The following is a 23781-nucleotide window of genomic DNA, read 5'->3' on the forward strand; positions in this document are numbered from 1 at the left end:
TAACTATGTAGACACAACCATAAAATAGAGTAAGTGATGTGTCCTCCTTTTACAAATATATTCTCATAACCTTTGCTATAGCATTTCTCACAAGAATCCCTGTCTATTGTTGTTGACAAGTCAGAGGAAGCACTGTTTTCATATATTTTATCCAATGGAATTCAAAATGTATTAGAAGTGGGGGTGATGCGGTAGCATTGTGCATAAAAAGCAGCACACTGTTTAATTTGTATAATGTTTCACTAAATTATTACCATTCTGCTTTAAGAGTGAGGTGCTTCTAGTAACTCTTTAACATGCTTTCCTTATGTACACAAATGAAGTAATCCGTCAAATAATCTGTTTTGGCAGGAGGAATTTTTATGAGATAAGATGCTACATTCCTCTAAGGGCTGATTTATGCAAGGGCTGATTATGTGGCAAGCATTCCTGTTGTGTGTACACTGATGATTGCACTGCCTAACACCATAAGCAGTAAACAAAATGTACACACCTCCAAAATGTCAGGGGTAAGCAGTGAATAATCCCCAGGATGCTGCTGTGGGACAGGAGTGTTTTAAGATATTTGTCTTCCCTTCACGAGTTTACTGTATAGTGTTCAGCACTGCTAACATGGGTGTGCAAAAGCATCTTGTGTAGAATGAGCACGTACATATTCTACATGAGATGCTCTTGCACACCCATATACAGTATTCCTATAGGCATAAAAAAAATGTAAGGTTGTCACCACACAGCTCACAATGGAGGGTTGTGTTGTTTTTTGCCGCACTACTAGATTTGCATAAAGTCAGAAGGGGCAGAGGATAAAAGAGATGGCAGGTTGCGCAACAGCAGAGCCCATGTGATGGGAGAGAGAAGAGAGATCACTGAAAATGAAAAGGTGGTGGTTTAGAACAACAGCAGAATAAAGCAGAGATGGAAGGAGACAGAGGAGATTGGTGGTTTTAAACAGCAGAGATTTAAATAAAGCAGTGATGGAGCAACACTAAGAGGGGAAAAACTTTTGAGACAATGGGAGAGATTTGAGTGAGCAGGAGGTGACACGGGGGGAAAGAGAAAATGTTTTCATACAGCAAGAAGAGAGTTTTAAAAGTCTCCGTTAGTGTTTTTTATATATCTTAGGTTCTGTGTTGTACCTCTTTCTGCTATTCCACCTTAAAACTGGTTTTTGCTGTGTCTTTTTTTTTTTTAAAAAGAACACAACCCTTCAGCATCTCTCTGTCTTTGCTTTACTTCAGTTTCCACCATTATTTTAATCTAAGTGTGCCTCCACCTCTGCTTTACTCAAGCTTATGCCATTGTTTGAGCAAAGCAAGAAGAACAGAATGCCGAAAAGAAAAGAAAAATGGCTGTCCTGAACTTCTCCCTCTTCATCTACTGCCTCATGTGAGAAAGATAAAAGTTGCAGGAAAGGGGGAAGGAAGGAGATATTGGAATTGGGTTGAAGATTAAAGTAGGGGTGTGGAATGGCCCAAAGAACAGGAAGGAGTGGAGGCTTGATAATTGGGAAGATGAACAGAGTGCTTAGTCTTTGCATTGTGTGGGAGGGAAGAAGATGCAGGAGCTCAACATGGGGGTGGTTTGTATGCAGGGGGGGGGAGTCTTAAAAAAAATCAGCTGAAGTCTATGTTGTCTGACTATCTCCTTCCCAAACTTTCACGCAAACCACATATGGCACTGTCTTACAGATACATATATGGCTCATAGTGTACAACTCAATGCCACAGATAAACGGCTGTATCCATGATATTCCTAATGCAGTTGTAGGTTGGGCTACTGCCGCATTTCTACTTTATAATGAGATCCAGCTTTGGAGACAGTGTGGGGATTGGCATGCTCTTTTTATCTGTTGAGTCACTGAAGCAAAGTTTAGGCGTGTTGTTTTTCTCAGTTGTTCTTAAGCCTTCTTGTAAATGGTATACGGAACCATTTTAATGTGCAATCCGGATCCATACCGTGATTTTCTAATAACGTTTAGGAAATTTGGAATATGCCATTCAGGTATGCACTCAATTAACCTTCCTGCTACACAGTTTATTCCTCCTTTCCCCTTCCATGGTTTTCTTTAACTATGGTGTACCTTTACGTCTAAATCAGTGCACTAGCAAGGATTGCTCTCATCACCAGATTTGCAAACCTCAGTGATTGGTATTGGGTGTGTGGGTGTGTGGGTGTGTATAGAATCTTGTTATAGTTAATCTAAGCACATATGCATATTTAAAACAACACTGAAGTTAAAACAACAATGGAAGGATGGAATTTATGTAGGAAAGGCTATGTGAGCCCATAACAAAATGTCTGAGCATCAAGACTGAGAATATGACATTGACATCTACAGCCACCATAGTTTTATGAGACAGCTTCCTTATATCATTGTTTTGTCTGCAAACAGCACCCTACCGCTGATTGTTTGAAGTGCTTTCAGTTCTTTTTGACAGCATCATTAGCAGTAATAGTACTATAAAATTTCTAGCCCTTTGGTGTTTTGGGTTTAGCAGTGGATAAGAATACTCAGATGCCTGCTCAGAGATCGTACCAATAAAATGTAAAGGATTGCTGGCATTAAATCCACTTGTCATTATAATAAACTTTTAGAAGGGAAGGGGAGTGTAGTGCATAGATCTGGGTAGGTCACTGCAAATTGTTCTGGAATTTATTCATTTATATGTGAAATTTAAACCACACTCTAGTAGGCTGGAAGCTTAGAACTGAACTGCTAAGATAGCAGCCTGTGGGCACCATATCTGATCATTGTATCCCCTCAGAACAAGTCCAAGAAATGGAAAAACATAAAAAGCTATTGTCCATATCATTGTGAGAAATTAAAGTCGCTCAACCAGAAATTGCAACTTCCTTTTAAAATAATCCATCAAATTTTGCATTTTTATTCTTTTCATGTTTTTTTCCAAATCATAAACTACTTCAAGTCAACTTCTAGCTCCATCACTGCTTTACTGTGTTTAAAAGTACTAAAAAAAAGCAATTTATTATAAGCTCTCCATGGTTTCACCTTATCTAATGCACTTAATTTAGTTCATCTCCTGCTTCCTTTGTAGTGTTACAGGCAATCGTAAGATTGGAAGCAATTTATTAATAAGAGAACATGCCCTACAGCTTTAGCATCTGAAAACACTTCCTGAATGGTAATATATCTGAAGCTCTGAATTTATAGCATATAGTGAAAGTTAATAACATATACCATAATTCTTTTATTGCATGCAGCCTTGTTTATCATCAACAGAAAGGAGCTGGGTGCTTCAGATATGGGCAACTATAAAGTTATTCTAGACAAACACTGACAGTAAGGAACTGGCTGCAATGCCTCTACAGTGGTACCTTGGGTTAAGAACTTAATTCATTCTGGAGGTCTGTTCTTAACCTGAAACTGTTCTTAACCTGAGGTACCACTTTAGCTAATGGGACCTCCCGCTGCCGCCGCCGCGTGATTTCTGTTCTCATCCTGAGGTAAAGTTCTTAACCTGAGGTACTATTTCTGGGTTAGCGGAGTTTGTAACCTGAAGCATCTGTAACCTAAAGCGTCTGTAACCTGAGGTACCACTGTACTTGGTGCAGATGTCCAGGGGCCAAGACAGCAAATGTCCCTGCTTCTCCCTCTGGGAAGCCTATTTCATTAATAACTTATTGGAAGAGATGCACATCTCCTCATCCTTTCTTGTTAAGCCTTACCACTCCAGTACGACTGAGTATCCTGTCCAAACGTATTTTAAACTGTGTAATATGGAATGCATGCCCCATTATTTTTAAAAGGACTGTATTAAAGAGAGGATTGTGCTTCTAAGCAAAAAAGCCCTCTTACCAGTGCAGACTCCTGGGACGTACCCTCCTCCCCCAGTAGATTTACATCTATTTCATTTTTATATATTAATTTTTATGCCACCCTTCATCTGAGGAACACAGGGCGGTTTACAATATCTACACACACAGTATTTAATACAAAGTTTAAAAGTGAATGTGCACCACAGGCACATTAGTGTGAGGGCCTCCCGAGAAACTATTCTGATCCCCCGCCCAGCCCCCACCCATTGATTTGGTGGCATTGGTGAAAAGAAAAACCACTGAAGTAGACACAGCACTGAAGTAGGTGGACACAAAGATGTGGATACAAAGAACCATCTCTAAAACCATCTTGTCAATCATTTGATGAGCAGGTCAGAAAAACAAACCTTTTTCAACTGATCAGAGGCGTACTTAGGCGCCCTTGTGCCCTTGGCAAGAAGATATATTGACGCTGCCCCTCAGGCTCTTGGCAATCCATCTTTCCCCCCCACAAGCCCCTTCTAATAGCGCCAACCAGAGGTGCCCAGAAGTGTCTGTGGGGGGCCTGGTGTGGCCCCCAGAGAAGTTGGGGAGAAGCTGGGGGAGCACATGGACAGGCTCCTAGCCACTCTGAGCCACAGTCAAAAGGTGTGATTTGGCAGGAGCCAACCTGCGACTGATCTACTCAGGAGGGGGAAACTGTGTGCCATTGTGTACAAATAAACGAGGTTGTGGGAGAGCCACTTCCCCCAAGGATTGGCTGAATAAAGTCCTTGGGCCAAAAAGATATTAGCCACCCCACTGTACATTATTGGAGTGTTAAGAGTCAATTTTACTTTCTCCACTGACCTCTTATGAGCAACATGTCATAAACAGGATTGAATCTTTTAAAAATGTGGAGAACAAACAGCCATGTTACAGACCATGCTGCCTTTCACTGGATACCAAAGATAAAGCAATTAGCTCTGAATATTAATGACTGGAAGGTTCTCACATATGTTGAATTTTTTCAGTTTTTAAAATGTTGCCAATACGCAAATGCGAGTAATATACAATTTTTCAGCCTTTCTTAACTAAACGGGGGAAATGTGCACCTTTAACATTGATGCAACTAGTATGTCACCATTTTCTGTGAGAGGCTCCTCTACCTTTGACAGGTGGGTGAAAAACAAAAACTCAGCAATTGTTTTGTACTGCAGCTGTACTGTAGTAAAAGCTTCACTAGATACATATATATTTGCTCATCATGGTCACAGCAAGGCAAAACTGAATGCGACAGCCGTTGAATCACACATGCAGCAGATCAATGAGTTAAATAATTAAGGGGAACTTTTTCAAAATTAGTTTTTCTCTTGGTTTCTGATAATTAGTACGAAAATACTTGTTTTGCAGAGCTTTAAAAACAGCATTTATTAATCTGCACTGTACCCAGTTTCCTAACATACTAGCTGAAGTGCACAATTACAGTAATTGCTTTAATTGCACTGCAGCATTTTATACAACCTTGCATGCACAGGAAAATGCCACTGTAAACTGAACAAATTATTTTAAAAATCCCAAACATTTTATTTAAGGGAATCATGTGAATTCTACTGGTGAATTCAGTTGCAGTAGAAATTCAGCTCTCTGGACAGTTTGATATTATGGCTTCTAGTTTTTCACTTCATTATTTTCTTTTTTTTTAAAGTAAAGTATTTAAGCCCAAGCCCATACCATTATTTTTCAGGTTCTCTTACAAATAGTATAACACAGCTTATACCAGAAGAATGGAGTAGAAACAATGGGAAATACGTGCTTAAAAGCTGCATAACAGTAAAAGTTCAGAAACCATATACAGTGGTACCCCGCAAGACGAACGCCTCGCAAGACGGAAAACCCGCTAGACGAAAGGGTTTTCCGTTTTGGAGGCGCTTCGCAAAACGAATTTCCCTATGGGCTTGCTTCGCAAGACGAAAGCCCATAGGGAAAACTCCGGGGACCTCTTTTAAATGCTAGCGGTGGGGAGCAAAGCCTTTCCCCCCCCTCCGGCCTTCAGAAGAGGTCCAGGAAGGCTGGCGGGGGCCGAAAGGCTTTGCTCCCCAGCGCCAGCATTTTAAAAGCAGTCCGGGATAGCAGGGAAGCGCTTCCTGCTATCCCGGACGGCTTTTGAAGGCAGGAGAGGTCCGCGAAGCCTGGGCGCGCTGATGTCAGCGCGCGCAGGCTTCGGCATGCGGGCAAGTCTCCGCCAGCAGCGGCAGCGCTGCCGCTGCTGGCGGAGCGGTCCGCGAAGCCTGGGCGCGCTGATGTCATCGCGCGCAGGCTTTGGCATGCCGGCAAGTCTCCGCCAGCAGCGGCAGCGCTGCCGCTGCTGGCGGAGCGGTCCACGAAGCCTGGGCGCGCTGATGTCAGCGCGCGCAGGCTTCGGCATGCCGGCAGAGGTCCGCGAAGCCTTGGCCGGACAGCTTTTGAAGGCAGGCGGGGGGAGCAAAGACTTTCGCCCCCGCCAGCCTTCAGAAGAGGACCAGGACCTCTTCTGAAGGCTGGCGGGGGGCAAAAGTCTTTGTCCCCCCTGCCTGCCTTCCCAGGGGCTTTTAAATCGCCCCGGACAGCGGAGAAGTCCTCCGCTGTCCCGGGGCGATTTTAAAATGCCGCCCGCCAGCATTTTAAGATCGCCCCGGACAGCGGAGAAGCCCTCCGCTGTCCCGGGGTTTTTTAAAATGCTGGGGGTGGGAAGAAAAGCCCTTGTCCCCCCCCCCAGCCTTCAGAAGAGGTCGGGGGACAGACTGTCCCCGGACCTGGTCTGAAGTCGGTTTCCCTAGGAACGCATTAATTGATTTTCAATGCATTCCTATGGGAAACCGTGCATCGCAAGACGAAAAACTCGCAAGAAGAAGAAACTTGCGGAACGAATTAATTTCGTCTTGCGAGGCACCACTGTACACACACACACACACACACACACACACATATATCCCTAGTTGGATAGGCACCTAATCCCCCTCTTTTTTACTTCCTTACTACTCTCAATTTCTTTCTCCATATTCATGTGCCATGATGGAGAAATTGAATTTAGACAACTAATATCAAGAACCAAGCTCCCAAAGTACTCTCCATGGGATATGCTTTGCACGCCATGCTGGGATGAAGCAAAACACTGTATATTGATGGCAATCACTAACTACCACCAGCTTTGTTGCTGAATGCTTTCCTTAATTAGCGATAAATATTTGTCACAATTACAAAAGCTAGTTTGCACTGCGTTTCTTGAAATTGCATTGACAGCATTTTTTCAGGCATGCCTACTTATAAGTACCGTATTTTGCACCCCATAGGTGCGGGACTGAAAGAACCAGGTCGGGGAACAGCGGGAAGGCGCGCTCCGCCTCCCCGCTGTCCCCCGAGCTTGTGGGGCTGGCGATGGGGAGAAGTGCGCTGAGCCCGGGACTGCAGGCAGCTCTGCGCAGCCATCCGGAGCCAGGCGTGACTTTGCGCTGGGCTCCCGATGGCTGCGCAGAGCTGCGCTCAGCCTGGGACTGCAGACAGCTCTGCGCAGCCATCGGGAGCCAGGCGCAAAGTGGCGCCGGTCTCCCGAGGGTTGCGCAGAGCTTCCTGCACTGACCCCTCTCGCTCTCCAGGCTTCAGCGAAAGCCTGCATTCGCCCCATAGGACGCACACACATTTCCCCTTCATTTTTGGAGGGGAAAAAGTGCGTCCTATAGGGCGAAAAATACGGTAAGTCCTACTCAATTCAATGGCACTAACCTCCAGGAAAGTGTATATAGAATTGTAGCCTACGCCTGAATCCTTGCACCCTTTTGCTATTCTGATCATGCATTTCACTAACAGAGAGAACTTCCTTGTACTTGTATGGTAGCGGGTGGCGTATTTATATTTTATTTATCATTAGTTCACTTATTTCTTATTCAAAGCAGCATACAAAGGATTCCCTAGTGCCCAGACTTGAGCCCTCCTTACCTTACATGTAACAGTACATGCTTGTGTGACTGAAGTTATTAAATTTGCCTTGAAATCTAAGCAGCTTTGAAGGCAAGTTCTCACATTTTGAAAATATCATTGTCAGCTAGCAAAGTTTTATTAAAATGTCATTAAAATACGCAACTCTAAACTCACTTGGAACCAATTCCCGTTGAGTTCAATGGAATCACTTCAAAATATACCTAGTTAGAATTTGACTTGTGCAAGTATGTGTTCCTAGTGAAGTTGGGAATGACTGTACAAGCTAGATTCCTGGTAAGATGTTCTTGTTTTATGGTCTTCTCCACTAACAGCTTCCTTGTCTCAAAGCAAAGAGGGCATTAGTCCTTAAAAAGAAACTGGTGATTTCAAATAGTTCAGCCTCAGTTTGCAACAGCCCCACTAATAATTTTATTATTTATATGCCATCCATATAACTGTTCTTACCTTGTGATGGTGCATTGGCATGCTTTACATCAGGCATCCCAACCTTCGGCCCTCCAGATGTTTTGGACTACAATTCCCATCATCTCTGACCACTTGTCCTGTTAGCTAGGGATCGTGGGAGTTGTAGGCCAAAACATCTGGAGGGCCACAGGTTGGGGATGCCTGCTTTACATCGTTCTCAGAGTACAGTCTAAAGACACTTCATACAGCCACCTTGCTGCACCACCTAGGTATGGTCATTACCTGGATGGGTGATCCCCTTGGGGGATGCTGCCTTGAGTTGTATGATAATAAGGCAGGCAGGAGACAAATTATATATCTCTCACGGGTGCAGCTGGTGTGAGAATCAGACTATAGATTTGGAAGGGGAATTCTGTGTTATTTCATTCAGCTCATTCAGCAACAGAATACCCTTATACTCACATTATTGTCCATGATTTGACTGTGTCCCTCTATTTTAAACGTACTAGATATCCTGTGCCTCTCTTACAATTTTGAATTTATTTCAGCATTCACTGCCAAAGCTACTGTTCCATTGACACTGCTTCACCTTCTTCTCTGTTCTGCTGGTTTCCTACACACATCAGTCTGAGGATTCACACATGCAAAGTATCAACCAGAATATAACCCATAACATGTCTTTACACTCAATCACCCCATTTACCTCTCTACATGTATAATCTAAACTCCTTCATCCTCCACTATCTCTGAAACTTTGGGTTGCGTCCAACGGCTGGCTTTAAACTGCTAAGCAGAAAGCACTGCCACTTACGTGAAGCAGAGTACCCCATTTTTACCAATTTCCTCCACACATCTACTGCAGCCCATCACACTCCTTATCCCATACTATTCCAGAGTGTTCCACAGCTGTCAGGAGCAGCATTGCATGGGACAGTTTGTAGGTGGACTCAACAAAAACAAGGTGTCTCAATTTACAGAAGTGCTTTTCGCTAGTGAAAATCTACTAGTTGTACAACCATTTCGTTCTCTTTAATTAGGCAATGAAAGTATGTTGCATTGTTTGTAGAAATGTCTACCCAGTAAGCCTGATGTGATTATTTTATGGGTTGCTTAGTATCCAACTAAATAATCTATAATTGAAGCTATTACTGTTTTTAAATTTGGATTTTCTGAAATTTCTCTGTCAGTCATATGTTTTGTCTACAGACAGAATGATTCTGATTTGGATACTGCTAGAAACTACTCTAGTAAAGGTTTGTATGTTGGCTTGTGTAACTTACAAATGGGTCTGTCTTGACCAATAATCATGTTCAATGAAGTACATTCTAATTCATTTACATGGCACTTAATTATAAATTGGTTTATCATTCTTTATTAGCTAACTATGTGAGCTGAGCCACAACAATTCTGTTTCCAAATGAAGAAATGGCACCGGGAGATCTAAAATTGCCGGGGGGAGGGGGTCCCACAAGCTAAGATTTGAATCCAAGTCAAATATGCCAATATCTTCCTCTTACTCAAATATCCTAAAAGGTATCAAGATGGTGAAAAGCCAAACTACTTTATAATTACAAAAGGAACTGAAAATCATGCAGCAGGTCTTAGGATGTTGCTATATAAACCTTTTGGTGCATACACATTTAGTGTATTCAACATTATGTGTGTGGAAATCTGTTTGCACAAGAGGGTTTTCCTAACCCTTCCTCTCTGTAGCCCCCGTATCCTTCAGGGAAGAAAACCTGGTATGTGGTGCATGGGCTTCAACAACATGCAGAATCATTAAAAGTTAGTGTGAGGCAGTTTGCATAAACAAGCTGCTTCCATCTGACTGTCAGCATTTCTGTCTCCAGCTGCAGCCTCTGAACCCACGCCTCTGCTAAGGATTGTCTGATCCACAGGCAAAACTTATCATGGGCCCGTGAGACTGCAATGGAGTGGGAGGGGGAATTGGGAAAGCCCATTACACACAGATAAGTCTGCCCATGTAACATGGGCGACTGTATACAGTTTTGGTTGCACTGTTGTTAAAAGGACAAGTTGAAGAAAATTAATGCAGCTTTTTGGACTACTGTTTTAAGACCTTCCCGTAAGACAAGACCGAAGAGCCTAGAACTTTGTTGTTGTTGGGGGGGGGGAGGCATACTAAGATTGGAGGATGGTATGAGAGAAATTTGCAAAACTGTGAACAACTGGGCATAGCATTAAAAAAAAACCCCAAACCATTGCTTCAATACTAGGCTATAATTTGTAGTGGTTCACACAGTTCATAATTAATGCATGGGATTCACTATCACAAGATGTGGTTGTAATCACTGGTTTTGAAGAGTCTCTCTCTCACACACATACACACACGTTAATGGAGAATAGTTCTATCCAGGACTGTTAGCTACAATACCTAAAATGACAGCAGTATGCCTTCTGAGCCCCAGATAATAGAACTAAGAACAAGATGGGGGGGCGTTGAGTTTGACTTTCCAAAAACATCACATTGGACCAACATCCATCTAATGTACAGAGTGGCCAATCTAAAAAGGCCATTCTTACCACAAGTGGGAAATCTATGGCCCTCCAGATATTGTTGGACTACAAGTCCTATCATCCCGGATCATTGGTCATGTTGGCTGGAGCCGATGGCAGTTGGCAGTCCAACAACATCTGAGAAGTCACAGGTTCCCTATTTTATCTGGATTACGATAAAAGGAAGACTCTGGTGCCCAGGTACTCTGTAACAAACAAAAAAACTCAGTACGGAAATTGACCTGCGTAGGTGTCATCGTTCCATTTAATGAATACGAACAAACGTGTGTCACATTCCCGCCATTAGCTTGTAGATAATATATATGCATGTTCAAGTGTGTGGATCCATTGGCTTACTGATTTGGACCATTAACATGGTTTCAATTAAATAAATAAATAAATTAATAATAATAATAATAATAATAATAATAATATTGCCTGCCCTTAACCCTAAGGTCCTAGGATGGTTGCAACAATTTAAAATACAACATTGCCTTTAAAGAAAAGTACAAAATATGTTGCATTTCACTTTGAAGTAAGATTTACAGAAACCTTAATCATGCGCACTGAGAGAAATGCATATCTTACTAAAGAAAACAACTATTAAATCTATACTAATTTGATTTTAGCTCTGGTAGTCAAAAGAAGACCCTGTAATTGCAAGATTGCAATTTTTTTTATTTTATATATTGGGTTAAAAATTCAAACTTGAGTGGCTCTCTTTGAAAAAGAAATCTCTTCAGTGCTAAACAAGTGTAAAAGTAAGCAGCATTGGAAAATGGTACCGTATGTTAAATGTTGAGCTAGACATGTGCTAAAGCATGGGAATGTGGCAAATTTTTGGTACACATTTTTAAGTATCTGTAAGCAAACCAAAATCTAGCTGAACACAATCACACTAGAGGTAATTATTTGAGCCCTGAATTGTTTCACAGTACCCTGTAATCTACCATCTCTTGGATTTAGCTACTCATAATCTGATCCTAAGCACATATATGGAGCTAAGTCTTACTAGCATGAATGAAATTTTCTTGTAAGAGTGCTCAGTATCACAACCTTGACCCCATTGATTGCAATGGGACAAAACTGATTTAAAATCAAAGTGTTGTTGCCTTGCCTATTGGGTTAACTGCAGACTGGGATGTCTTTGATATAGGTAAGAATACATAGAAATGTCATCAATCATGGGAACTCCTGATCAAAGTTACAAATATGTTTATGTATGAAATTAAGCAGACCAGTAAGATAGTATGTGTACTGCTGCTTGATATGCATAGGGAAAGTTCTGCTGTTAAGTCGGGTACTATTGTTACAACTTGGTACAAGATTCATAGGTTGAGTAATTCAAAGAAAAATATCGTTTAAAATGCCTCTCTCTTACTGAAACCATTACAAATCAATTTCTCTCCAGTGGGGAAAGCATATTTATGTCACTCTAAATGTTTTAAGATCCAATTAGAACGGTTCTTACTTTGAACTTAACATAGTCATGGTAGCTTTATCAATCAGTTTCAAAATCCAGTAGTAAATCTGACTTTTTAAAAACTCCAACAAATTCATCACTTTAAAAATCTAGGTATCCCAAAGGTTTAAGCAAGCCATTCCCTGATAAAGGCCTACTGCTAGCACAGATTTTTCTGCCTCGCTAACCTTCAGCTTAAAAGATTACCAAAATGGTTTCTGGGAGGCTGTTAAAAGTTTTAAATTGCAAGTTGAAATAAAAATATTATGGCCAGAAGAAATAATGCTCAAAAAGCACAACTAAGGAAAACACTTTAATATTTCCGCTGGGATGTTTTTTAATAGCCTTTCAGTCTCCACTCTCATTCAATCCACTGAAGTCTCTCTATATTTTTACAAAAATATGAATGTTCTGCTTTGTGTTATTGTGAGAGTCTTTAAAATTGTATTTCAGATACCTTTCCAAAATTGCTTTTAAGTTTTAAAGAGCATCATAATGGTGTTAAATTTCTCTCTAGCAGGAGGATTTCCAGGTAGTATGAGGATTAAGAGGAAATGTTTGCTCTGCGTTGTGCATTCAAATGTTTACGTGTTGAACTTGGGGATATATTTTTGTTGCACTTTCAGAGAGCAGAGACAGATCTTTTCCCACCACCACTGTCCAATTCTTTACAACTACACAGATCATTAACAGTGCATTTAGAAGATTAGTGCTTTTATTTACAGGATTTCTACCTGGAGTAGCAATGTACTGAACTGACAATTCTCACCCATTCATTTTCACAGGTTTTAAAGAGGAAACAAATTACAAAATGCTGGTCACCAATAATGGTTATTGTGGCACTTGTTTCATTTGCCACAAAAAAGGCCCAATTTACTAAACAACCATTGGTTTGTTGCTGTTGTTATTTTTATGATTAACAAACCAAATATATTGTAATTATATATTTATGTCTTCCATTATCAGGTAGGTCCAGTGTTACTGACATGGGTACTGAAGCATTCCTTGCTCAACAGGCATAACTTGTTAATCTCCCTAGCAAATATATTCTACTCTTCCCAAGATGGATGATAATCTCCAATGTCAGTGATACACAATATTCTCTGCATCTTCTATCGTCTTGCTTTTGTATGTCCCAATTTCACCCCTCTAGAGATTTCAAAGCCAGATACGATTTCAGGAACGGTTAGAATTAGCGGTTTTATATGGGCTTTCCCATAGCTGCCAAAGACCTTTTTCTCCCTAGGTACAATTGTAAATCCAAAACCTGTTTGATAGCAACCAGCATGGATCACATGATCTATGCTGCTTTAAAAAAATATAATGATCTAGGACCCTTATTCCCAAGACCAAAGCAGAGCCTCCTAATCTTCAGCCCATCCTATGCAATTCCATTATATTTAATGGCCAAAAGCTCAGTTCACCACATCCGCTCTCCCTAAAGATCAACCACTGGGTATGTGACTTGCTAGAGTAAATAACGACAGCTACTAATTCAATACACTTCCCTCCAACTGATGGGAGAAGGCCCGTGTAATTAACTGTAATGAGATTAAATGAACTTGTTATTAATTCTTGAGTATTCTAAAGAGGTCTGAGGCTTCAAGTGTTGTTTTACTGTAGTTTTGATAACTTATTTTAAGTAAGCTTCAGCATTTTCAATGTAAAGTGGAAGGATGAACCCTGTGACATACAGCAGAATAAATGAATGGCACGGTTAACAATTCAAATAAAAATGTAGGTGTTATAAGCATGCATTTGAATTACCTACGGAGTTGAGTTAGACAGGAAATAAAATGAAAAGGGAAGAGATTTAATGAGACAGAACTGATATAGTTTACCCTACCTGTACTTTGTTCCATGACTTCCTTTTGACACATATCTTGGACATTCACAGTGCAATTCACTATGAACTCTGGGGACGAGCAATCATTATTTAGCTGAAATTCCTCACACTGATAGCACTGTATTTGCAGAGCAAATCCTAGAATAGAAAGAAACATTATTTAGCATGTGCTAAGAATAATTTTTAATGCAGAAATTCTGCATTTATTTCTATAGGAATAAGCCCCATTGAACTTAATAGGACTTGTTTCATAAGCACAAAGACTTGCAGTAAGCAAGCAAGCAAGCAAGCAAGCAAGCAAGCAAGTAAGTCCCATTGATTCAGTAGCACTTTGTGCTGTATATTAAGTTTCCTTTTATTTAATTTCTCTCATATACACACACATACACACACTCTCATTCATTCTCTATTTGGCTGTAACCGTTGTCCTTTTAGCTAACACCATGGTTTAAGGATATAGTATTCTTTAATAATCTTCCAACTTCATTCCACATCAGACCTTTAAACATGGGCAAAACTCATTATCAGTTTGCTTCCAAGTTTTCAAACCCTTCTGGCTTCATCAACCTAAACTGTATCCAGCAGGGGGCAGAATGAACAATAATGAGCAGTAGCAAAATTGATCTGTTTTGCTCACCATCTTGTCCTCTCTGCTTTTCCTTCTTAAAAGGTTTGGTGTAGGGTTGTGGTTTTTTTTAAGCACTAGGCTTTTAAAAAGCAAGCAAATGCCCGAAAAAGTAAACCTCCTGATAGATGTGCTCCAGAGCTTTTCTGTGCCAAAGGGTTTACTTAACTACTAATTAATTGCAATGATTTAATTACTATTTTGCCATGCACAATTACAGCTGCAAAGCATCCTTAGCTTCCCTCTTTTATCATGCAAACGAGGGTCCTTCTGGAAGTTTAAGGCGAGGGCTGGGGGAGTTTCCCCATATTTACTGTCTGCTGGAGCTGCGCCTGAGCAAGGGCATCCATCCTAGATCGCCCAGCGCTCCTGGAGGATTTGGGTGCTACGGAAAGATCCGGACGGGATAGCCAACGCCGCCCCACACCCATTGACAGTCGAGGGCACTTGGGTGGGAAGCGGTGCTTTTAGCAATGTCTCCTTAAAATAAAGAAGCGCGATCATTGGAAGGAGCGGTTTGATCGGGCTAGCACGCAGGGAACTGGCTTCAGTGCGGTCACAGCGGAAAATCAAGCTCAGCTGGTCATTTAGCTGCCCAAGGATGCCCGAATAGTTGCCATTACTCAGCCGAGTTTCCTCCCCATTCAACTCGTGGGGCCAGGCAGTAGGTATCTAGGCTGTTTTACTTAAACAGGTGCCTGCTGGCTCCTGACGGGCAGCCCTAGCGTTGCTGCTCCTTGAGGTAGTTTGCAGGGGAACTACTAACTACACTCCCCACCGAAGGACTCTGCAAGGAACACGAGGGTTGGGAGGGTAACCGTGACGCACAGACCGAGAAGAATCCTCTGTTCCGAGGGTTGCTAGTTGGCTACTGAGCGGAGGGCTTCCCGGGCAACAGCTCGCCAATGTGAATCGTCACCCCCCCCCCGGGAAATAGGGGGAAGGAGACTCGCGGGAGCGATGGGGCGGGGGCTGCTGCTCTACGGCTTGCTGCGATCTGCCCGCGGAAGTTCCCAGGGCTTGTCTGGGAAGCTCGCCTCGGCAGCGTTCCTAAGGCAGCGCAAGTGGACTGCTCCCAGACAGATCCCAAGCGAGTTCTCCTTGGAAAGCCGAGTTTCTCTTCCAGAAACAAGCGCAGCAGGGATGGGCAAGCAAGCTTTCCTTGCTGCTGTGAGCGAGACCTCTGGAAGCGGACGGGTTCCAGGGGTGGGCTGCGTGACCCCGCGCATTTCTCGGGAGAGGCACACAGAGTAGCCAGGGTCCGGCGGTGGCTCAAGCTGGCAGGCAGAGCTGCCGGCGAGACCGGTAGCAAAAGGAGCAGCAGCCGCCGCTGGCTTCTTGGCTGGCTGGGGCGGGAGCTGCAGAGTTGGTGCCAGCAGCAGCAGCTGTTGAATGGCAGGCGTGAACTTTGCAGAGTGTCGGCGAGGAGTCCTTGGCACCGGGCAGGCACCGATTCGAGTCGGCTACGGCGGCGTCCCCTCTTACCTGGCGCCAGCAACAATCCCCAGAAAGTTGTCGCCACGGCGAGGAGCCACATCCTCTTGGAGCCGTCGGAGGGGCTGCCGGTGGCGGTAGGAGACGCTGGCCAAGGCACGGCAGATCTCAGCAGCAGCCGGGCGACGCCGGGAGAGCCGCGCACCTCTGCCTCGTCGGACTGGTGCGACTGCTGCAGCCGCTGCGGAGAGGAGCTCCGGGGGCAGCAGGCGACGCCTCAGCCCGCATCGCCCGCCGGAGCCCCGGCTCCCTCTCGTTCTCCCTGTGAGAGCTCCCTCCAGCCTCGCCGGAGTTGAGAGACTGAAACTACAGCGGAAGACGCCCAGCCAAGAAGAGGAGAGGGAGAGGAGGGCGGGGAGAGAGAGAGAGAGAGACCCACCGAATAACCCCCACCCGCCTTCCCGGGGTCACGTGGTGCCCCCTCCCCCCTTTCCTGCAGGGGGGAAGGAGGGAGAAAGTTTATGGAGACAGGCAGAATCCTTCAGCTTGGAGAGGCGAAGGGGGAGGAGCCCCTCCCACCCGCCAAACACCTGCACGCGCCGCAGCTGCGATGTGGGAGGAGGCCGGCGGTCAGGCGCTCAGTTCCCACCTGCGGGGCTAACGCGGAAGCTCCTCCGACGCAGCCGCGTCCCCAGTTGGATTGGTATGGAAAGATCGGCACTCATCTAACACCCAGCAGTACAATAGCCCCTTCCTGGACCAACTTTAAACAGCTGCTTATTCTTTTGCTCAGGCTTCTCTCCCCCCACCCGGGTCTTCTCTCCCTCTGTCACTCACGCTCACTTTCACGCTGTCTCCCCCTTTCATACCCTCGCCAGATTCCTCCACCGCCGCCTTAGGATGGTGTGTGGTTGTGAGACTCGCTCTCCCCCACTTGAAACAACGATCAGTTTTCCCTAAGCAGCCTTTAAAACGAATGGATGAATAAATAAAACCACACAAACGCTGTGGAGATGCAATAGTCAAAATGACTCATCGAGAGTGGATTAGTTGGCTGCTACAATCAATCAACCACTTTCAAGTAATTTTGCAATTAGTGGCTAATAGGTGGGTTTCCTCCGCTCTGATTGCCCCCACCTCCCCGCCCCTCCGCGCTTTTATGGGCGCGATTGTGGTTGTGCGAACACATTAATTGGCCGTAGACGACGTGAACTGGAACCAAGGCCGAGGGGGAGTTCGCGCTCTGAGAGCCGACGAGGCAGGGGAGCCATTCACTTACCCGCCCGCTGTAGGAGGGCCGCGGCCTGTCCCACGCCGAAAGCGCCTTCCACCTGTGTGGTGTCTGTATTGGCGCGTCTCGTCTCCAGTGCGCCCAGGGTGGGCGACGTTTCTCCCATCCTAGACTACATACGTTGCGCTTTTGCCGCCTGTTGTAACTGCCTGAGGCACTTGGAAAAGAAAGGAGCCTCTCTCGGGCGCGGGAAAAAGGCCGCCCTTTCCATACAGAGACAGCCGCGAGGGACAACAAACGGAGCCGTGCAAAGAAAGGAGCTCGTTTTGGTCTGGTCTTTTCCCAGGGCGATGCCTTCTGCTCCTAAATAATCGGCACATATCAAGAAGTGGCGGCTTCAGTGCCCTGACCCCAATAGTTTCAACCTGGTGCAGGGACCGCAGGGCCGGCTCATGTTGTGGAGCAGGTGGAGAACAGCTTGAGGTTGCTGGGGATGGGTTGGGGGGTGTCTAAGGGTAGTAGGCTAATACCTCAGATGTCATGATCGCACAGGTCACAGTATAGGCGTGCACACCGGCACACATTCATCTCCATTGGAGAGGGATGTGCATGGTGTTTATATTCTCCTGTCTTTCATGTGGCGCTTTGGCAGCATTTGAGGCGGCAGCTTGATGAACTGACTGCAGAGAAGGTGAAGGGTGCTCTCGCGGGAGGCCGAGCGGATGCGCCAAGTCGTCTCCCAGCCAAAAGTATTTCTGTACTTTCGAGAGAGAACATACCCGACACCCCTGAGGACTAGAAACGGACTTTTAAGAAAACGAAAGAGGGATGAGTTGTAAAATGCCCCCATTCTGTGCCAGATTGCTAAATTTGCGCAAGCATCCTGATGGTGTGGATGCACGAAATGCTCACCTCAGGTGCTCCCCCCCCGCACAAAGAGGGTGGCCTGAGCAGTTGCTGAAGGCTACGTTATGCGTTTACTTGCATAGAGGCGGTCAAGTTTTGAACCAGGAAGTCAGTGTTCAAATCTTGTCTCTGCTCTGAATTTATGCTAAGTTTAACCTAAGCAGTTTCCCCTCATGCAAGACGGGGGATAATAATTCTTACTTGCCATATAGGATTATTGTAAGGGTCGCAAAGCGTGAAGCGCTTTGAATACTTGAGAGCGATACGCAAACATTTAATACAATTAGTTTGCACAACTCAGAGAAAAGCATCTGTTGCTGCTTTTTGTTCCCTGGATACGCGTTCCTGAAGCAGAGATGGGGAACTTCTGGTCCTCCAGATACGGATGAAGCACAACTGCCACCATTCCTGGCCACTGACCATGCGGACTGGGGCTCATGGGACTAGGAGTCCAAACAAATCGGGTTCCCCATCCCTGTTCTGAACTCTGTCTAGTAACAGTGGGTGAATCAACAGGGTGCGTGGGTTAACGCTTTGCGCGCCTCCCGCGTGCATTCAGAGAGGCATGCGTGGGCAGCCTCTTTTCTCAGGCCCTTAAAAAAAAATGTACGGCGACTGTACACTGACAGCGTCCACCAAACAACTCACAAGCTACTCCGAGGCAGCGGGGAGGAAGTGACGCGGTACCTTAGTGAGGAGGCGCCAATGCGCTCTAACCAAACAACCAAATAGGCGAGCTTAAACGAGGGAAGGCTTTGCGCAAGCGTGTGTGCGTGTAGTAGGATTAGGTGGTCAAAAGGGCGCGCGCTCAGGCACGCACCACCGCGCTCGAGCCGCCGCCCCCCTCGCTCGCTCATCTTTTTGGCGGGAAAAACGAAGGACTAGGCGCGAGGAAGACAGCGCTGCCTCCCGCGCGAAGAGGGTCTTACGGAACGGAGAACGCGCGCCCTTCAGAGCACCGGGAAAGCGCTTCGTTCTGTGGGAAAACAACGTGCCAAGCGGCCTTCGGAGCGCGCCGCCTACTACCTGCCTGCCGCTCTCTCGCGCTGCTTGTGCTCCAAAGGCGCGAAACCTCACCCGCTCCCAGCAACACGGCCCAGAGCGTGTGTGCGCGCGCTTGCTTGACTCGCTGAAAAGCGCCTTCTGCAGCCCGCGCAGCCTCTTCCAACCTGAGAAAAATGAGCCAAACAGGCAGCAAATGGGAAAGGGGGACCGGCAGGCAGCTTATCCTTCACAGAAGTTTAAGCTTGATAACATTATGGCAGCGCCTGAAATAAAAACAGCCTTCACCAACCCGGTGCCCTCCGGATGTTTTGGACCACAACGCTGACTGGGGCAGTCGGGAGTTGTAATCCAATACAACTGGAGGGGGCGCCAGGTTGGCGAAAGAAGAGTTAAAGCATCTCTCATGCCTTACCTTAGTGCTGCAGAGGGGGGCGGCAGTCGGGAATCGCTTCTCGCCTTCTAGGATTTACCAAAAAATAATAAATTGAAGTGAGGTTCTGGGCGTCGTTTCCTGGAAACTGGGGACTATTCAGGGCAATCCTATATATGTCCAACAAGAAGCGAGCTTGATGGATCTCAGTGGGACTCATTCTCTGACTGGTAACGGAAGCTTAGGCTTCATCATGTTTCATGCCAGTGACACAAAGGATGTAAAAAATAAAAACAACGCACGTGCTTTATAAACAGGCAGCCTTCTTTTTATCAGGGCTCAGACCACTGTCCCATTTATCTCCATGCCTGCAGTTCTGTGGGGGCTTCACTTTGTTGCTGGAGCACTTTATCTCCCATAAGATTGTGTCTAAAGCTGTTCCATTACCACTTGCACCCGCCTCTGATGGCTTTTTCCAGCCTCATCTCTCGGAGACCTTTCTTTGCTTTTCATCATTCACCCAATCTTTTCTCAGAGAGAGTGAGAGCTAGAGAGAAATCGCTAGAGAGGTTTGAATTAAGTTTAAATTACTTCTTAGTTGCCATGTAGAAAATTCATTTGACTGATTTTGCATCCTATCTGCACATACATTAGCAGAGAAGCATACCAGGCAAGCTTGGTTTGAGAAGGGAAATGGCTGGAGAATCATTAGTATACAGCTGTGTATTTTGTTGCAGTTGGTCCTCCTGTCTATAAATATTGCTTCTTTATATTTACATATAAAGGTAGTTTTCACTATCAATTTCCAGGTAGATTTTAAATGCCTGCTTCAAATCAACCCTTACCACTGTTAGTACATCTGTTGATGTGTATGTAATATCATTGTTTGGATAACCATATATGATATGACTTTTATTCAGAAATAAACTTCAAATGAAATTTCATAAAAATCAGAAACAACCAAACTCTACCCCAACATTATTTAAAACAACATGAAATGTAACATTGCACGGAAGTATTAACCAAGTAACACTGATAGTACAACATAGTGGGTGGAAATCAACAGGCTTATGCTACAAACATAGTAAACGGGTTAGGAAGTATTGTAAATATAGCTAGCTTACAGGCTGCTGTACAAAAGTTGTTATAAATATTCCACATCTAAAAAAAATACGCTCCACCTTTGAAATAGACTTCTCCCTTACATATAAAGAGTCTTTGTAGGAAACCCCCACCCCCCCATAATTTGTTTGCTGGCACCAATCTTTTTCTTGATTAAAAAAATTTAAATTGTTGAATACAAATCTAAATCAATTGCATTATAGTCAATGATTCCCGAATTAACAGAATTAATATGAAATCATATCAAAGTTAAATCAACACAACATGTATTCATGGTATAAGGCTACAGATTATAGGGAAGGAGGGTATCTCTTGGATGATTTCACCAAATGGCATTAAGAGAAATATGCAAGTTCATAGAGAATCTTTTCAAAATTGCACAAATATATGCATTTTTTAAAAACATGTTGTACAATGTGTTTCAAGGTGATTCATTATAGACCATTTGGCAAGTTCAATTTTGCGATAAAGCAGTGTTTCTACATACAGTTTTAAGACTAGAACGTTCATAAATCTTTATTTTACAAAAAAATTACTAACTTTGTTAATATTAACATCAGTGTTTAAAGTTAGTAGCCTGCTATTTCAGGAGCATGGCACCAATTAGTATTTATTGCTGTCATGTTTTTCTACAAATATAATTTTATTTCTCTTCCCCAGAACATTTTTTACAACTTCTGTACAATAATTCATAAAAGTGCAAAATTAAGACTATTTCTTTTTAGTAACAACTGTGTTGTACTGTCAAACTTTCAGTCTTTTTGTTATAATGCAGATTTTTCTTCGTTATTGCTCTATATGAATATATCTGGATATATCCTATCATGAGTCTTCGCAACTTACTTTGAATATTTTCAACAGCTCTTATTTATTTAGTTCTTCTGTTCATTAAGTGCTCCACTCAGTGGCCACCCATGTCGAGTGTCCTCTTTAGACATCATTTGAGCCTTGGCTTGCACAGGATGAGAAGCTATCATATAAAGAATCACTCAAGGACTCCAAGTGGTCTATATCATGCCTATCAGAACTATTTAGAGAAACTTCTTCATTCTTCCCATTTTCTTCTTCTTGCCCTTCAACCTTGCTCTCCTTTTCCAATAAAATGCTTCTGCTGCTGTTAAATTTATTGAGAGACTCCAGGGAAATTTTAGATAACCCCTTTTCAGAATCTTCCTTTGCTTCTTCAGGTTGCTTCAATTTCTGTAACAATTTAAGAGGAGAGAAAGTCAGAATTAGAAACATACTCTTCTCTAAAAACAAAAATAGTTATCAAAATTGTAAATAGTCAATTACTGCCTGTCCAAAGTTCACAGCAGAAAAGAAATAGATAGTTAAATGCTTTGGGGCTTAATCCTCCATAATAATTAAATCCAAGAATAAAGTTCATTTTGGGATAAATCATAGCTTTAATGATTCTGCTGAGACAAATAGGACTCAATTTGCAAAACAGTTAAGTGCCATTTACATTTTAAGCAGCTGATTTTGGAATTTGTATGTGTAAAATATCTCCAGCATCTCCAGAGTAATTTACATTTCCCATCTTTTTTCAGGAATCATTATTTAAGGACAACTGGCTATTCGTCAAAGTAGCTGGCACTATTATTTCATTTGGACTCCAGTGAGTGCACTCCTATTCTGAGACCCAGTAACAGTGCAAATATTAGGTGAAAGCAGAAGACAAGACAGGCATGGTTAAGTTCTATCAAAATCAGTGGAACTTTTGTATACAGACAAATGTTCATGTCTCACTTATTTCAATAAATCCAAAGTGCACCTAACTTGTCAGGGTCACAAAAGAAAGAATAGTGAAATCAAAGGTGTCCCCCCCCCCATCATTTCCTAGGCCCTCCCTGCCTCCTCCATCCAACACTCTATCAACTTCAAGGCAAGTGTAGTTGTCTCCTTGGCTTGGGGGCATGTGGTGAACTCCAAAAGCCCCTAAACTGCCCCAGGTATATCCACTTTCTGGCTCTATCAGACATCAGTGAGGCAATAACCAGGAACATTTCTGTAGCAGCAGGAGGGGGCCCTACAACACTGGGTCTCTCTCTCCATCCTTGGAGGATACTGTCCAATGGCCACTGGAGTGCCTTCCCAGGGCTACAAGACTGCAGGTAATGTCTGCAGTGTTATATATACATGTACCTGATCTCACTGGAACATAGTCAAAATAAAAAAATTCCTTCCAGTAGCACCTTAAAGACCAACTAAGTTAGTTCTTGGTATGAGCTTTCGTGTGCATGCACACTTCTTCAGATACGAAGAAGTACAAAATATCTAAATGTGTATGGAATGGTGTGGCCTATACCTAACCGGTGTCAGAGGAAAAGAAGCAATTTCTGCTATCCAATTAATCTATAAATATACTACCTGTTTTAACAGGCTGAGTATTTGGAACTTTAGTAAGGGACCTGGAATCTGAGGGAAAGTATCCCAATGTGTATTGGATATATATATTTACTAAAATAAATCTGTATAATGCAGACATTAATTAAATTTACTAGGAAAGAACTTCACATTTTGCATGTGTATTGATTTTCATGAACTAAAAAACCTTTCCAACAGAAATGAAAGCAACAGGAGAGGAAATTACACTGAGCTGGTCCAATCCCCTCAGGCCAGAATCAATCAGATATTGGCTATGTCTACTTGGAGAAGTGTTGTAATCTGACAAAACTACATAAAATGAAGCACTGGACAATGTATCAGCATATTATATTTTTTTTAAAAAAACACACAACTGGATTGTACAATACCAATTTTATCTCTGCTTGAAGAACACTTTTAATCAGCTGTTTTAGGGAGAAGTTCAATATAAAAATGACCTGGTTTTCACACACAGCTGGTGTTTTTTTAAAAACCCCCAAAAACCATCTCTTCTCAATAATATCATTAAAGAAATACATGAAAATACTGAATGCATTAGGGGCTTTACCAATATCTAAGGTTTTTGCAGTATCCATTGTTAAATGAGGTGTGCTAAAGTCACAATCATTCTTCATTTTCAGTATTAGTTCCAAGCAGAAATAAATGGATCAATAAACTATTGCCAGTCCAAGAACAAACATTTTTACTTTATGTCTAGTTGGCAAGTGAAGTGGCTGATTTAGTGGTCATTCAGAAA

At 43.4% G+C, this 23781-nt stretch overlaps 2 protein-coding genes across 16 annotated transcripts in view; both read right to left on the reverse strand.

Moving 5' to 3' along the window:
* Nucleotides 1-19097, reverse strand: part of LYPD1 (LY6/PLAUR domain containing 1) — a 30856-nt gene extending 11759 nt beyond the window's left edge. The window contains exons 1-3 of one of the 2 annotated variants that reach the window (XM_083491705.1): nt 18809-19097; nt 17303-18009; nt 13965-14102 (exon numbers count right to left, since the gene is read on the reverse strand). In XM_083491705.1, the coding sequence (XP_083347831.1) occupies nt 13965-14102; nt 17303-17420 (256 nt within the window). In that variant the 5' untranslated portion in view covers nt 17421-18009; nt 18809-19097. Of the gene's footprint in view, nt 1-13964; nt 14103-16074; nt 16989-17302; nt 18010-18808 lie in introns of those variants that run through there. The other variant, XM_083491706.1, reaches the window with a different exon arrangement.
* A 1337-nt stretch (nt 19098-20434) lies between these two features.
* NCKAP5 (NCK associated protein 5) overlaps nt 20435-23781 on the reverse strand; it is a 629163-nt gene continuing 625816 nt past the window's right edge. For all 14 annotated transcript variants that reach the window (XM_083487645.1, XM_083487648.1, XM_083487647.1 and 11 more), the window contains one exon: nt 20435-21857. In XM_083487645.1, the coding sequence (XP_083343771.1) occupies nt 21588-21857 (270 nt within the window). In that variant the 3' untranslated portion in view covers nt 20435-21587. The remainder of the gene's footprint in view (nt 21858-23781) is intronic.

Source organism: Podarcis liolepis, assembly GCF_965112155.1.
Source record: "Podarcis liolepis genome assembly, chromosome: 1".
Lineage (NCBI taxonomy): Eukaryota > Metazoa > Chordata > Lepidosauria > Squamata > Lacertidae > Podarcis > Podarcis liolepis.